Source organism: Apis cerana, linkage group LG7, assembly GCF_029169275.1.
Source record: "Apis cerana isolate GH-2021 linkage group LG7, AcerK_1.0, whole genome shotgun sequence".
NCBI classification, from domain to species: domain Eukaryota; kingdom Metazoa; phylum Arthropoda; class Insecta; order Hymenoptera; family Apidae; genus Apis; species Apis cerana.
This window is the reverse complement of record NC_083858.1, coordinates 9272133-9289139: the sequence shown is the minus strand read 5'-3', so window position 1 is coordinate 9289139 and position 17007 is coordinate 9272133. Positions and strand designations below refer to the sequence as shown.

General features: G+C 27.2%; 2 protein-coding genes across 45 annotated transcripts in view; one reads left to right on the top strand and one right to left on the bottom strand.

Annotated features, from left to right (window-relative positions):
* Positions 1-349: 349 nt before the first annotated feature.
* On the top strand, positions 350-2107 carry LOC107999255 (mediator of RNA polymerase II transcription subunit 27). The gene is made up of 5 exons (XM_062077129.1): positions 350-457; positions 741-952; positions 1031-1300; positions 1378-1678; positions 1780-2107. The coding sequence occupies exons 2-5, from the start codon at positions 762-764 to the stop codon at positions 1912-1914; spliced, it is 897 nt and encodes a 298-aa protein (XP_061933113.1). The 5' UTR covers positions 350-457; positions 741-761; the 3' UTR covers positions 1915-2107.
* The window catches only part of LOC107999331 (glucose transporter type 1), a 36251-nt gene continuing 21348 nt past the window's right edge, over positions 2105-17007 (bottom strand). For 13 of the 44 annotated variants that reach the window (XM_062077087.1, XM_062077086.1, XM_062077089.1 and 10 more), the window contains 5 exons: positions 16612-16836; positions 16202-16341; positions 13961-13990; positions 10091-10188; positions 2105-6512 (listed from right to left, as the gene is read on the bottom strand). In XM_062077087.1, the coding sequence (XP_061933071.1) occupies positions 6409-6512; positions 10091-10188; positions 13961-13990; positions 16202-16341; positions 16612-16836 (597 nt within the window). In that variant the 3' untranslated portion in view covers positions 2105-6408. Of the gene's footprint in view, positions 6513-7572; positions 9689-10090; positions 10189-10221; positions 10412-11078; positions 11609-13960; positions 13991-14109; positions 16342-16611; positions 16837-17007 lie in introns of those variants that run through there. The other 31 variants (XM_062077093.1, XM_062077091.1, XM_062077092.1 and 28 more) reach the window with 16 other exon arrangements.

Genomic DNA, 17007 nt, shown 5'->3' with positions numbered 1-17007 from the left:
AGAAATAAAAATAATAGAAATTATAATATAAATATTCTTTTCTTGTTATTATTATATAATTATTTAAAATTATAATGTATATATTATAATAATTTATAAAATATATTTTTATTTACAAATTATTTATAAATGAATTTAATAAATTTAATATATAATATAAATATAATATAATTTAATATATTATAACTTTATATATATATATATATTTATAAAATTAAAATTTTTATTTATATATATATATATATATATATCAATAAAATATTAAAATAAAATATTACAAGAAAGTATTTATTTGAGAAATTCTAATAATATTATTGTTTTTATTATTATAATAATGTTATTTGTATCTATATTATATATCATTTATGGTATATCGTTTATGACTTGAAAAATGGCGGTTTTTGTGACTTTGTTGTTATTGCATTTATAAGGTGGTACATACAATTTCATAATCGGAGTAAGTTTTATAATTTTTATAAATAATTTTCGATTCAGTACACATATTTAATAAAAATTCAAAATATCTTATAAAGTAAAATAATTTATGTAATAAAATTTTATTTGTGAATGTAAAATATTTAAGGTTAAACATTAATAATCTTTTAAAAAATTAAGTTGTTATTATATTTTAATATATTGTATCATATAAAGCTTTATTATAATAAATATATTAAGTAAATCATATTTAATATATAATAAATATATAAATACATAAAATTAAAGTAATATTTTATTTATAGAAATTAAGAACTATAAACAATATGGAACAACAACAACAACAACAACAGTTACAAACTGCATTGACAGCAATTAAAGTTTTGCGTTCAAGTGTTGGTCAAGTATTTGATTCTTTGGGAAATGGATTACGTGCTGATCATGGAGAAGAAAATAAAGAAAATAAATATTTGCTTGAATTACAAGAGCTATTAACAACTGTTAATGTGAATCTAAGGTATTATTTATTTTAACTTTTTAAAAATATATATATTTTAAGAAGATATATATTAAATATATATATTTTTATGTTTAGAGATGTTGAACAAGCTGTAAGTAGTTTAAATCCACCACCAGGAGCATTTCATTTAGCAAGTACTACATATCTTAGTCAAGAAACAACACAAGAAAGACAAGCATTATATAGTACATTAGTCAATAGTTATAAATGGACAGATAAAGTTCATGAATATAGCAATGTTGCTCAATCAATACTTAGTCAGAATTCTTTAAAAAGATCATACAATACAACTAGCAGAGCAAAAAGAGGTAGAATTCAAACAAGTAATCATAATGTTCCTCAACAGTAAGTTGTATTATAATATTAAAAATTATAATTTATTATTTATAAATAATATAGTTTAAATTACAATTTTTTTTTAGGCAAGTAGATTCTTTAATAGCTACATTTGATAGACTTTTTAGTGATATGACAGTATCTGTCTCTCGACCATTTGCATCAAATGCAGTGTTACATGTTACATTAGGACATGTTTTGAAAGGAGTTATAGCATTTAAAGGTTTAATGATTGAATGGGTAGTAGTTAAAGGTTATGGAGAAACTATGGATTTATGGACAGAATCTAGACATAAAGTTTTTCGAAAAGTAACAGAAAATGCTCATGCTGCAATGTTACATTTTTATTCTCCTACATTACCTGAATTAGCTGTTCGATCATTTATGGTAAGAAAATATGAACACTTTGAATAATATACATTATAGAATATACATTATATATTAAAGATTTAACTGATTATATACTGATAGATTTTTTTATTTTATAGACTTGGTTTTATAGTTTGAATAACTTATTTAGTGATCCATGTAAACGTTGTGGTTTACATTTACATAGTGCTTTACCTCCAACATGGAGAGATTTTCGAACTTTGGAACCCTATCATCAAGAATGTAAACCATAAGTATTTAAAGAAAAATTTTATAAATTGTATAAAATAATATTAAATAATATATTTTCATTCTTTTATAAAATGTATTTAATTAAATATGGTATAAAATCTATAAAAATGAAAATTCATAAAATCTATAAAAAAATATGATAAATATTTATATATACTTCTTCCTGTTTAAATAAATAAAAGAACAATGATATTACTTAGTAAATATTTTTATTTATAGATTTTAAAAGATGTGTGTATGATCTTTCACTTTTAAATTTATCTGTTTAGCTTAAATACATTAATCATAAGTAATTAAAATATTATAGACAAGTGCTACGCATATATACAATTGCAAATAAAACCATGTTTGCAATATTACATATTTGCGTTTATTATTTATTAATACAAACTTGAAATTACATAAATTAAAAACAAAATGAAGAAAATATGAAATGATTTTTTTTTTAAAAAAATATAAAATTTATATAAAATATATAAAATTTGATACATAAAATAAATAGTTTGAACAAATTCGATGATAATAAATTGTTTGTAAATTCTAAAAATTTAGTGTTTTTTTAAATTAAATTTTAATTTTTTATTTCATTGAATACTTGTAACATATTTTAACTAAAATATAATATAAATTAAGTACAGTCTTCTTCGTAAAATAAATGTTAAAAAGAATTATATCAATAAAAAATAAAATTTTTACGAGATAAAATACTTATTTTTTGTGTCATTTACATATAATATAAAAATGAATAGACATAAATTTTTCTTGTTTGGAATATAAGTTTTGCAATCGATGGTTTTTTTCTTTATCTGTATCCTACATATGTATATCATTCTTAATATTATTACATGCTATTTAGTTTTACGTAACTCTAATTAATATTATTTAAATATAATTATATAAGTACTTTTCACATAACTGTACACATTCACATTTGGAATATTGGTGCTCTCTGTGGAGCACAAGTCGTTTAAGTGGCAGTGAACTTATTTTACAAATCGTTATTATTATTATTCTGATCACTTTATTGGACTGTTCCAATTTTTTCTTTTCTCATCTTTCTTTAAGGCTCTATAAATGTTGCAATACTCAGTGAATTTAATATCATATTATTGATTCAAAACTATATATGCAATCATAACTGATTTTTTTTTTATCAAAGTCATGGTAAGTGCGGAATAGGTCCTCGCATAAAGATTTGCCGTTCATATATGTATATGTATATTTATATATGCATAATATTACAGCTTTAGAAACGAGTTATTTATTTATTATATCGTGTAAATGAATTATAGTGAAATTGATTTTTTGGTATGAAGAAGTGTTTTTTTTTTAAAACACTTTAAACACGTACACATTATTTTAGACCTTCAAAAACAAGAGAAATATCTCATGTTTTGTAATTTTATATTCATATGTATATGTGGCATAACTGTATCTCATTGTTATATTTATCTAATGACATTAATTATAATTTTCATTGTGACGAAAGTAGAAAAATCGTTCATAGATTATCTTTTATTTCTTTTTTAGATGTAGATAATTTTGTATTTGCTTCGAAATATTCAATGAACATGTATCACAGCATGCCTTTTCTCGAGAGGATTAATAAAGAAATATGATTCAAATTTCTACAACTTATTTAGTTAATTTTGAATTCATATATATATATATATATATATATAACAGTTTAAGGTAAGTTGTGTCACTAATTTAAATATAGATTAACAAATTTCAAGATGTGAAAAGTAAATCTGTATATTATAAAATAATTTTTCTAATACGATTCAATTTTTTTTCGAATTTGACTCGTCAATTTCATTTGTTCAGATGTGTAGTTATTTCGAGTCGAAATAATTGCCACTATGATATATATAATTATTGTGTTTAAGCTTGTAAGGATTTTAAAAAATGGATATGCTACCAGCACTCGGTCCGCGATTATTGTACAACCATAACACGAGTGAGAAACAGTTCATTTCTGTTCAACATACATATAAGTACGATATTAACGAAGTTTATGATCGTTATCATTAGTCTGTAACATTATGCTACTATAAACTAGTAGCTATGTACGTATGAATGTATAATTCTATCCTAAGTATTCATAATTAATATTTGGAATTCTGATAATACTCTAATGCAAGGAAATCTACTTTAGCATATTTTCAGTTCAATAGCTTTATTGCCTTTCTCACTGATTCTGTATGATTTGGACAGCTTATAATTAAAAGTTTTTTCTTTATCTTGTCATTTTTTTTTCTCATTAAATTATAATATATTTATACCGCACACGATGTTATTTATTTATTTTTTGTTTATTCTACTCTAGATATCATGTTGCGATTATACCGCAATAATTTAAATAGCAAACCGATTTGAGATTAATTTATTTATAAGCTAACGCGATCAATATATTCTTTAGTGTTAGTTTATTATTCTATTTCTGAACCTATTTTCAGAACTAAAAATAATTTATTCAAAATCTAAATTCATTTAGACTTTTTAATCTGTAATGTAATGTATACATACATATGTATACATATGCATAAAATATCATAAAAAGCTGAAATAGGTTAAATAACATTCTAATTTTTTTTTAATTAAAAATTGCGTCATTGCATAAATTCTATTTTTTAATATCCAATATATCTTTTAAAAAATGAAATTACGAAGAAAGTTTTCCAATAGAAAGAGAACTTGAAACATTATATAATGCATTCGATTAATATTCACCTTAAGTAATCAGTTGTTTGTGTATCGGTATTGAGTATATCGCTCGAACGATGAATTAATTTTCATATAACGCTATTTTGAATAGGGAATCGAATATACTACATCGAATAATATAGGATTATTATACATTTTCTTATGTAACGACGTAATAAGTATCGTAGAAGTATACAGTATGTACATATATATACATATAAAGGAAATTTTCTCAGAATTTGCATAACATCAAATGACGTGCATTTTGGTGTAAAACATTAATGACAAAAGGTAGTAAGAAAAGGCATGCCTCTAGATGTACGAGGTATTATAGCGTTATAGTTCAAACGAAAGGGTTCGACATTTCGTGCAAAATTTATATATCTAATATTAAAATTGCCATTTTTAAAATCTCTTAATTAAAGTTTAATTTGCAATTTAATTTTCACATTAATATTAATCTTAATTTGTAAAACATTTGTATAAGTTTTATCTATTTAAAATTCTAAAACAATCGACTGTCGAAATAAATTTGCATATGCGTATAATTCAAAAGTTTACTAATCGTAATAACTAACACCCATTCGTTTGTAGCACTGTATCCTCGTACTTTTATAAGATAAAACGAGTTGTAAATATTGTTTTTATGAGGCACCATATAAGAATGACGTTATCGTAATTAACGTCTTTAACATTGCGACTGTTAAAGCGATAGACTGAATCTATCTTTCAGTTTAATGTTGATTGAATAATAATTTGGTCGATTCCAGATTCGAAATTTGTTCCTAACTTCAGTCATAAAATTCATTAAATTCAATTTATCAGTAAACATATAATCCACAATCATAGTACAGTGCAACGACTTATAAAGATAACAATAATATAAAATGACATATAATTTCAATAAATTCTATGAAATTAACGATATAAAAGTGAAGTATATAGATATACACCTCTTTTCTTTTGGGGTTTCGTTTAACGATTCGTCGCATCTAGCAATTATATGTTCTATTATTTTCTTCGATGTCGCACAAAGTTCACATACTTTTTAATGATCACGATTCAACTTCTTATGCATTTTCTTTGTTTTTTTATCTCTTTTTCAAACATATCTAGGCACAATCACTTTCGCAACATTTCATTAGATTTTTTTCTCAAAGATTCTCGTTCTTAATTCATTTTTTTTTTGTTTTTGGTTTGACATGAAAAAGATTTGCGTGTCATATTGAACGCTGTAGTTGTGATTTATCTATCGAAACCGTATCGAAAAATTTGCAAACCATTAACAAGTCTTTTGCAACATTACAGCCACTCGTTTACACAGTTGTCATTCCATTTGTTCAGAAAATTGTAATTGCTAAGTTCTGCGAAACTAAGAACGTTTCGATCTTTAGATATTCATTCGTGAAGATAACCTTACATACGACGTTCGTATTACGAACATACTGAATTGAATCAGGCCGCGCTAAGAAACGTTCGCAATTGACTTCATTCTATTCAGTATTCAAATACAATCAACAAGTGATTTTCATTCAATCATTGAATTAGGCATGATTGCACGATACATTATTCTCAAAATTCTCCGTGACACTCAAACCAATAGTGGTTGCGTTCACTGCTCGACGTAAACTGTTCCGCAAGAAAGCCGCGCAGGCCTTGCTCCTCTCCGTGATGATCTCGTACAGTTGATTTTCCAATGTGAGGCTGTTGGTGGTGAGCAGTAGCGGCAGTGGAATTGACGCGTTCATGATCACTAGATTACCAATATTAAGAGGAGCTGTTTCCCATTGTCAGACACCGCTGTTCGGAAAGCGTGGCGGGGGAAGCGGGGGCGGTGATCTCTCCGGTTGAGCGGGTGCGTCGGAAGATCGCTCTGATCCAGCTGCAAACACAACTGTTCACCCAGATTAATCAGATGCACATTTTCAATGTGTATTTTCAATACTTGTTACACTACTCTTCGCATTCATCTACTTAAACCGTTTCAATTTAGATAGACGACAAATAGCACAAGCTTCTACGATTCTTGTAGAAAAATTGTTAAAAAAAAATGAACTATATTTTTAACAATGTGATTTTGAGTTAATTGAATATTTAAACTTAAATTGTTTATATCGAAATTTTCGATTTATATCAAGATCAAGATTGAATAATCGCACTAATATAAAAATTCTATCATTATATTTTTTTCTGAATGTGAATAGAATATTATTTTATTCACAATTATTTTATAATGATTTTGATGTATTAGTATACGAATATATTTATATAAAGATTATAAAAAATTATTTGGTTTATGATAAATTATGATAGTATTAAATATAAATAGTATCTATTTAAAATATGATGTAATCTGTATTTTATAAAAATTTGTTTTACATAATATATTTTTTTATTTTGAAATTTAAAATGTAGAAATTTGCTTTTTTTATTACTTAATGTTATATTTGAATAATATAAATACTTTATATAAATTATTTTCATATTAAAAAATTAAATCATCAACATCCTGAAAATATCATAAAAAGATTTGAAAAATGATAAAATACAATTTTATTCTTAATCATCAGTCAGTTATTTTTAAATCTGAAAGTATTATCAAATAATATTAAAAAAAAACATATATATATAAAAAACATGTATATAAATTTTTAAATATTACAATATTATTGTGTGATGCGTTTATAAATAATTATTTTATTTGTAATAAATATATTGTAATAATATTTTTTTAAAATATTATTTGTATCTATCTAATGATTATGTTTGAAAGACTTATACATAACTCTAAGAATCTTTAGCATAGATATATGCACATTATTATTTATTTTGATTAAATTGTTTAATAAATAGAATTAGTTTCTAGATGAAATAAGATGATATCTTATTTTTTAGCACTTCATTAAAAAATAAACTTAAGAATGGCAACATTTTGAAATAAATAATGCACAAGATTGATATTTACTATTCATAATTTCTTTTTTCTTGTTTTTTAATCTAAATGAAGTAAATTACATTCATGCGGACATGCCCATTACACCATTCATGCTTCAATTGCAATAGTATTGAAAAAGTTGGTTTTGCAGCTTCATATAAAAAATAATGATAATATTATATTATTTGTTTTTAAATCTTGTAAGTTTAACATTCATATGACTCCTCACTCTTTCGTGTTTTTACATTTCTTAAATCGATTTATGGAGACCATATGTGTAATGCAAGATCCTTAATGGCCTACCTCCATATAAACTACTACAAAGGCCAGTGTTAATAGCGCATAATACACGTATACTCTTAAAATGGAAATAGAAATGAAGCCAATATATCTACTAGTTTTATTTATAAGAATTATAGGAATATATTAAAATTGACTAGAATCAGATTGTATATAGGATAACAGATTATCATACTGCACACAGACGACAGAAGAGAGACATGTAATATATATATATATATATGTATATATATATATACAGAGTTCCTATATAACTAGATGTAGCTATATTTTCAAAATTATTAAAGACAGAAAAAAATATTGAGAGAATAAAATCAAATGATATGTTCTATATATCTACTATCTACTTATTCATTCTTGTTAACATTAATATATTTATAAAATATAGTTTCTATTGAAATACGTATTTCATTTAATTTTTATTCATTCAATTGATTATATATTTTGGAATTCAATTTATTTCATTAAATGCTTTATAATGCTTCATTTAAGAAACTTGTGAAGTGATATGTAAAAATCAATGAAAAAAAAATGATAAAATTTCAATAGTACTATATATTTATTCAGACACGTCAATCATTTAAAAAGTGATTTATTAATTTTTTTATACAATTCAAAATATGATGAACAGCTTTAAATGAAAAATTAATTATTTCTAAAATGCTCTGGTACATAATGTCAAAAAAGTAGAATTATTTAAAATGAAAAATATTTGAATCATTTGAATCAATAAAAATCAATATGTATTTGACTATTTTTAGATTTTTTTTTAAATTTTAAAATGTTTAAATTGCCTAAAAAATTGTACTGTAACAGAAACAACGAAAGTGAAAAATAAGTGACCTGATAAACTCGAATGAAAAATATAAAAAATATATGTCAAAAATGCTTTGTATATATATATATATTTAAAGAAAAAATTATTTTATTGTGTAAATGCATAAAAATTACTGATACATAGAACATGTAGCAAATATTTAATTTTGTTCTTTGATAATTTTTTCTCTCTCTAATAGTTTATAATTTCACCCAGTGTGGAACACTCTGTATAATATGTATAAATTATAGAGCTTATAACATTGAGAGTTTCTTGAACTAAGATAAAAAAGTTATAGAAAAGTACATATCTATTCCTATTCACAATATTTCTTAATATTTATAATACCTATTTATAAATCATTTGACATATATGGTGAATTTAGTCAAGTTTATAAGCTCTATAAATGAAAATATTTCAACTATTCAATTTTTAATTGAGTTTAAATGGTGTGAGTGTTTGGCTGAAGCAGTGAGAGTCATGAAAAGCTAAAATAGAACTATGATCAATGAAATGCAAATAGTTACATAAAGTGAAAATGAGTTTGAGATAATTAAAATTTAATAATGATTTTTTTTCTTTCTGGAAAAAGAGGGCATCGTATAATAATAAATTGAATTTCAAACAAATTTTTTTACGAGATACATTGCTATGATTTGTATGAATAAATTTCTAATGAATTCTTTAAAATAATAAAAGATGAATAATTAGAAACGAACAATTGAAAAATGGATATTTATAAAAAATATTGATGTAATTAAATTTTAACTTCTAACGTCTTATATATATATAAAATACATTGTAATCAATGATATATGATTAAAATAATCTCTTATCATTTACAGAATTATATTCGATTACACCCCTCTTTAATTTTTGCTATTGTCAACATAAAAATATAGGTAGTGTGATATTGTTCTCTGCTAGGACCACTTGTATATCTTGTAGTAGCGAAGCAGCAATGTAATTTTGATTTCATATAATCAGCACTTTGATTCCTCTGCACTTTTGAATCATACTGAAAGCAGAAAAATAATAGTCGCAAATAAATTTGAAACGAATGTATCACAATGAAACTACAAATAAATAAAAATTACGAACATACATAGATGGCATTATGTCATGCACAATGACAGGTAGATGGAATAAGCGACAAGTGACAAACAATTCTTTGAAAATTAATAATTTATTTAAATAAATTAACACGTAATTCCATATGTGATTTCTATTAAATTAATAAAACATATATAATAATGATATTTTTATTGTGATTTATATAAGTATCAATTATTGAAGAAAAAAAAATAAATAAATAAAAAATAAGAAAAAAATTGAAAGAATTGTTTGTCGTATAAAGACGGAAATGACTATATGATGACAGATGTTTGTGGACGATTTTGGTCAGGTTTTTAAGCCTTACATGAATCAGGATGTGGCTTCTCCTCGGCCACCATCAGGGCTGCACTCTCTGCTGGCGGTATGTGTCCCTCTAATGCATTCACACAGTTTAGCATGCTCCTGCAAAACATCACGCGACTTGTCCAAGTTTCCGCTTCTTGATACATGTCTATTGAATCTTTCCTTCCCTTATTATATTCCACATCTTCGTCGAGGGCATCGATTTAACATGCACCGACATCGTAGGACCATGGGGAAACAGTATCGCGGCTTATCAACTTAAGTACTCGTCAACGTAAGTAATACATATCCGTTTTTTATTTTTTATTCTATCCTAATTGACCTGGATTTAAAAATTTTGGATTTGTGATGTATCCCGGCTTATAACACTACTACTATTAGTAATACGATTTTGTTTGTATTTCGTTTTGTTCTGTGGCACGTTAATAACAAAAGCTACCATTAGTCGAACTTTAATTTTGCCTATTTTTGTTCACACTTCGCTTACAGCTAAAGTAAAAATAAACTTTCTTTACTTGGATTTATTTCGATTTTCTTTCTTTCTTTCTTTCTTTTTTTCTTTTTTTTTTTTTTCTGTCTCGTCTCAAGAAATGATAATTCATTTCACAGTTTCTAGCCTTGTAGGATTTCAGTGGTTCACTGGCCTGTGTAGTAGACTTCAAACATGTACGTATGTATCGCTTATCGCTTGCATAATTATCGAATTTCAACTACTTTGACTACTTCGCCTTCTTATCGAACGGGAGATTCGCGGGATCGCGGTTAACCATAAAAAACGAAAGGTGAATGCACACGCTGCGCGGAGATACTTGGATCTCTTCTCAGCGTGACTGAATATTTCTTAATTGACTTTTCCTGCAAGGTGAATGAAAATTAGGTCAAAAAAGCTTGACCAGAGTTAAAAAAAAAAAGAAATAAAAAAAAAAGAAAGAAAAATAAAAACTCGAGGTCGTCCATGTACGAGTGAAGAAGAAAACTAAAACCGGTAATTAAATAAACAAACAGATTTATTTTACAACATAGAATATATGTGTATATATATATATTATATGTATATGTATACGATCTTATCGGTGATGCCGAAATATTCGTTTATTAATATAATATATACTAGTAACGAATGTTTCCAAAAAGTATTTTTTTTTTCTTTTTTTTTTCCTCTTTTTTTTTTTTTATATATATATATATATCTTTTAGTCTTTAAACTTGTGTGTATTCAGTGATATAATGATATCTTATAGCAGTTTGTGTGCTACGAGTATGCTAAATCGTTGCCGATAACAATTATTCCATTAGATTGACTGGAGATACGAGAATCTATAGTGGTCTTCGATATTCGATTAAAATCGTTCTTATTATTATTATTATCAGTATTTTTTTTTTTTTTTGTTCTTTTTATTCATTCATTTATTTATTTATTTATTTTTTTTATGGTTTGTCAGTAGCATGGGTATGGTTGGCAGTGGTGGCGTCAGATAGGACGGTCTCCTTGCTAGAGTTAGTGGCGAGCTCCTCTTCCCTGCAATATAATAATGTTACATGGCCAACGAGCCTCGAATCGTTTTTGTGTTTCGATTTTGAGAGAGAAAATCGTAGTTTCGCGCCGTTACGTACAAGGAAACTTTTCATTATAAGAACGTATGCGCGCATTATGCATCAAGAAAATAAGAAAAGGGGGGATTCCCAAATACCGTGTAATTAACCGTGGAACATCATCCGTTTCGAGATTTATCAAGCGGCTGTTAATAATCTGGTCGGCTGTGTCATCTGACGATAATATTTGATTAAAAGTGACCCATTTTATATTTATCGTGGATGTAAATTGTCGTTATCTATCTTCAACGTGAAAACGAATGATAAAATTTTCCGGCAGAGATGTTTTAAAGAAAAAGAGAATTTTTTATTGCATTTTAGATAGGAATATTGTATTTCGATTACAATTAAATAATTCCTAGTGTTTATTGAAACCAATCTCGTTTCGAAACTGGTTTTTTTCTCAATAGGAATCATCTATTTGTATTTATTTATTTATTTATTTTTGTTACGCATTAGATATACAACTTGCTCGAAACTTTGTGATCGTAATTGTTAAAATGTTAATATGAATATGAATATATCGATACAAGCTGTAAAAAAGATATACATATTTTTTTTACGTATGAAATTTATTCACGCGATGCCTTATATCGTTATATCGTGATTTACCTAAATAGTTTATAAATATAAGTAGATATGTATATATGTATATGTATAATAATAATGATCACATAAATGCGTTTACTGACACAATAAAAGTCAAACATACACAATCATAAATTGATAAGTAGCACTCATTCGATCATAAAAGACAAGAAGAAAATGGCTTTTTATACTAATTCTATGTCGTTTATCAACTAGCGTACGGCTGTTATGTAAACGAACAAATTTAATAAAATTCCACTAAATCATAAGCAACCACAGACTGACTATCGATTAGAGTTCATTCATATGTATATGTATATAAAAGCTGTTAACGATTCATCGAATGTTTCGGCAAAACCTTTCTTCAGCGTAATTTATAAAAAAAAAAAAAAAAAAACAAAGAGGATGAATATAAAGAAAAAAAAAAAAGAAAGAAAGAAGAAAAGAAGAAAAAAAAAATATAATTGCGTAGCTTGCGAGTTTATCAAGAGCTGCACTGATCAGACAAGGGAACGTGAACGTAAAATTGCTTTCACGCTTCACGTTAACATTTCCCTTCTTTTTTTGTCTCGTATTAATTTTCAATTACTTTCTTTTTTTTTTTTTTTTTTACGTTTTGCGCAAACGATGGTATAATAGATTATGCAAAGCGGCTCTTGCTGCGTTTGCCTATCGAAGTAAAAATGTATCTATATATATATATATATATATCATATTTGTATACAATTCAGAAATCATTTGTACGCCAAAACAGTAATGTATAAGCACTAACATGCAATCGCACAGTACAGCGCCATAAACTCGTGCCAACTATCGACATGAAAATTATTCCAAGACTGATCTGTCGTCGAACATTTATCGGGTATTGATAGACTAAAAAGGAGCATGCTGTAAAATACAAGGCTCCAAGAAGGGAATCAAGTAAGTAGTCGGGGCTGTTATGTATAGCAAAACCTTGTCAACAAATTAATCAGGTTGTGTTTTGCACTTCCTTTTTTTTTGTTTAATCTTTCTATCGCGGCGAGATATGTGTTAAAAGCGTTATATATTATATTAATCACATAATAGCCCTGAAGAACTATTAGAAACTGTGAAATGTATCTTCGCAAAAGAAAAACAAAAGAGAGAAAAAAAAAAAAAGAAAAAAAAAATTACAATTTGTCGTAAATCGAGATTTATTCATGCAATCTATATGTTCTTCTCGTCTTTACGATTAATATAATAGCCTGACTGGTAGCGCATGAGATGGAAACTCACATGAGCTGATAGTAGTAAGTAAAGATGTTTCAACATGCCAGGCTGTTAGACCGAAGTTAATGATGGTCACTTAAAAATAGGCAGGGGCAGGATTATTTTTCGCTTGCAGAAGCAATGATCGAGGGTAAATTGAGCTCGAATTTGATACACATCAAAATCTCACCTTCGTGGAAAATGGAAAAAAAAAATATTATAACAAATATAATATAGATAAATATAATTATGCGGCTAGATTTTATAAATGGTTTGGCGGCAGGATGAAAGAAGAAGAACAATGGATGTATGATTTGCTAAAAAATAATCCTTTCTTTAAAGACGACTAGTGGTGTCTTTGGTAATCTGATTGTCATGCAGTTAAATAATCTTTAGAAATTCATATAGTATATTGTAACAAAGCCACCACAGTAACAAGGGAATTTATTGTGTGACTCACCCATAAAGTCTGCTGTCCCGCAAGCTGCTCCTGCTCCAAATAACATAGAAAGCACAATTACGATATGTAGAACATAATTTTCATTGTGTGAAAGAAAAAAAAAAAAAAAAAAGAAAAAAAAAAGTACGGAAGTTTCAGAACTTAAAGAATTTACCAGAACCATTAAATAACGATTTATTGAAATAATACATATACAATATGCTAAACAAATAAATATAATAATATCCATTTTGGCCTTGGGAAATACGTAACAATAAAACTATAAAGCTTCAAGCTCAGCACGTTTTACAAATGAATGTCCATAATAATATACGGAAATCTCAAATAAACATGGTGAAGGTAAAACAAATCGATCGTAGTTTCGACCACATTAAAAAAAATTAATTCAATTTATCTCATTGTTAATTTTATCCATTATATTATATATGTATATTTATATGCAGCAACAACAATGATAACAAAAATCATTAGATAGATCGTGTCAATCAATCAAGAACGGAAAAAGAAATATTTTATCTACAAAGAAGAGAACCCACGAATCTACGAAAAACAATGTTGTACCTTCTATATATTATTACAAGAAAGACTTTGTTCGGTTAAATTCCGAGATAATTTCTTTTTTTTTTTTCTTTTTCGATAATACTACTATGATATGAATAATAAATTGTTACAACCATGCGACAATCACCATGAACGTTTTCATGATATTATTATACACATATTATAATCTCAAACTGATATACTTCTCTACGGTTACGATATTACGGAATTAAAAGTTTCGTTTTTATATCGAATCTCGAAAACTTTATTATTATACAACTGTTCCCAATTGTGAGCTTTCAGGTATTTAATCTCCAAGCATCTCGAAAAGATAACGCTGGTTCACGATCGGTTCGTAACACGCGAGCAAATTTCAAAAATTTGTTATTCGATTCTCTCTCTTACACCGGATACAATTAGCAATTACGTGAATGCGCGTACGAATCGATTGATTTCTTTCTTTCGAAGATATGTATATATATATATATACATATATATATCTTCTCTTGAAAAATCGAACGAACTTTTTATCACAGTTGAATTCGTATTATATAGCCTCGATTAGGCGGCAATACACACACGCACATGGTGTGGCATTAATTGTGTCCAAATTGATCGATCCCCGTTTTATCATTACAGGGTAGCGCATTTGTAATTTCATGCCTCAACTACATAATGCATAGAAAGTAATATTAAAGAAATTGTACTACTGATATGCTTGATATAATAATAATAATAATGATGATGATAATGATGATAATAATGATGATGATGATGATGATGATGATGATGATAATAATAATAATAATAGCAATAATAACGGTAAAGTTGACAGTATTGTTGTGTAATTGTAGCTTGAAAGAAGCTCTTACAGATCTTTAAGTGTTCGATATATAATATGTGCAACATCGTGATTCGATTCGTTTCAAGATAATTTGCTGCGCTCGTTTCCCTTTTTCCCTTCTTTTTTTTTTCTATTTTTTCTTTTTTTTTTTTTTTTTTTCCCCCTCGTCAAACAAATACGTGATAATGCTATCTACTCGATTAATCATATGTACAATTATTTGTCTACTTTTCGCACGATGAACGTTCCTATAAATATTATATCGATTTGTTGAATAAATTAATAGGCGTGCATTTCCTAAGCCTTCCGGTTTTTTTTTCTTTTCGCAAGAATTAAATTCGAGTTTCTCTTTTTTTCCCTCTCTCCTTCTTTCGTTTCTTTTTTCTGCACTTTTTTCTTCGATTCGAATATAACAATTCAAAATTCACGCGTTTCGTGATACACTTGATGTATGTTCATTGTAAAATATAGACGGGCGGATGTGTGGACGGATATGATAACAATATATTATGCATCGAATATATTTCACATGACGCGAAACTTAATAATTCTTCTCGCGTTTTCATCGTTAACAAATCGACAACACGTGTTATAAAACATGGATACAAAGTCTCTTGTTGATTGAACCTCTTTCCGCACTTAGACAACAAATCAAAACGGATAAACGAAAAAACGAACAAGCTGTCTTTTGGATAGAGCCGTTATACATAGAGAATAATACGTATATACGTGTAAGAAAAATCGATGGAAATCAGCGAAAAGAAAAAGAGGGGGGGGGCTTGAGAACTGAAGATTATCTATCTAATGATTTGCTATACGTATTAGGAATGGTGTTAAGTGGTTTATTTATTGCGTACCTGTCGTTACCATGCCTGAATAAAGCTAGAATTTCTTCGAATGTTTTATTCTTGGTCTCAGGAACCTGCTTGTACGTGAAGATCCAGAAGATGGCTAGGAATGCACTGAATGGTAGGAACGTGTAGTTTTCAAGGCTAGTCTGTAACACATAAAAACATGGGGGTCAACGTATAAATATAGGAAATATCAATCTGCTTGCCCCCTTCTGCTTGAAATTCTCCTCGATGCCTCTGTTCCATAAGTATCTTTCGAGCTTTAACCTTTAAATGATACCATAAAATGAAAATTCTAACTTACGAGTTATAAAAATTTTAACCTTAATTAAAAAGCATATGTTTATATATAAATTGAGAAAAAATTATGGAACGTATTGAAATATATTCGAATAAAATTTGTACTAATACCTTACCTTCATACTTGGAAAACCGATGCCAACCACAAAATTAGCTATCCAATTGACGAGGACCGCGATAGACATGGCCGCAGGTCTAGGACCCTGCGAGAACAGTTCGGCCGTGATCATCCACGGGATGGAACCAGGACCCACGGCAAAAAATACCACGAAAAAGAGCGTCGACACGACCGACAGATAAGACATCCAGTCAATCATTTCCTGCACATAACCGAAAAACTCCTATCAGGCAGTAGAATCGTGTTCTTCTTTCCTGAGCAGCCGGAGGAGTTCTCTCTCAGGAGAAAATTAATACCTACGAAACTCAAACAAATAGAACCGAATAATATACGGCATGCGGTTATGTGCAGCTCAACCCTGTGTTTAAGGCGATGATGCGATTGCGACAATGCG

Bases quoted from the DNA above. Each gene is read 5' to 3' on its own strand.
- LOC107999255 (XM_062077129.1), top strand. From the start codon at position 762: ATGGAACAACAACAACAACAACAACAGTTACAAACTGCATTGACAGCA. The intron at 1,301-1,377 runs GTAAGTTGTATT...ATTTTTTTTTAG, and splicing joins AATCATAATGTTCCTCAACA to GCAAGTAGATTCTTTAATAG. The intron at 1,679-1,779 runs GTAAGAAAATAT...TTTATTTTATAG, and splicing joins TAGCTGTTCGATCATTTATG to ACTTGGTTTTATAGTTTGAA.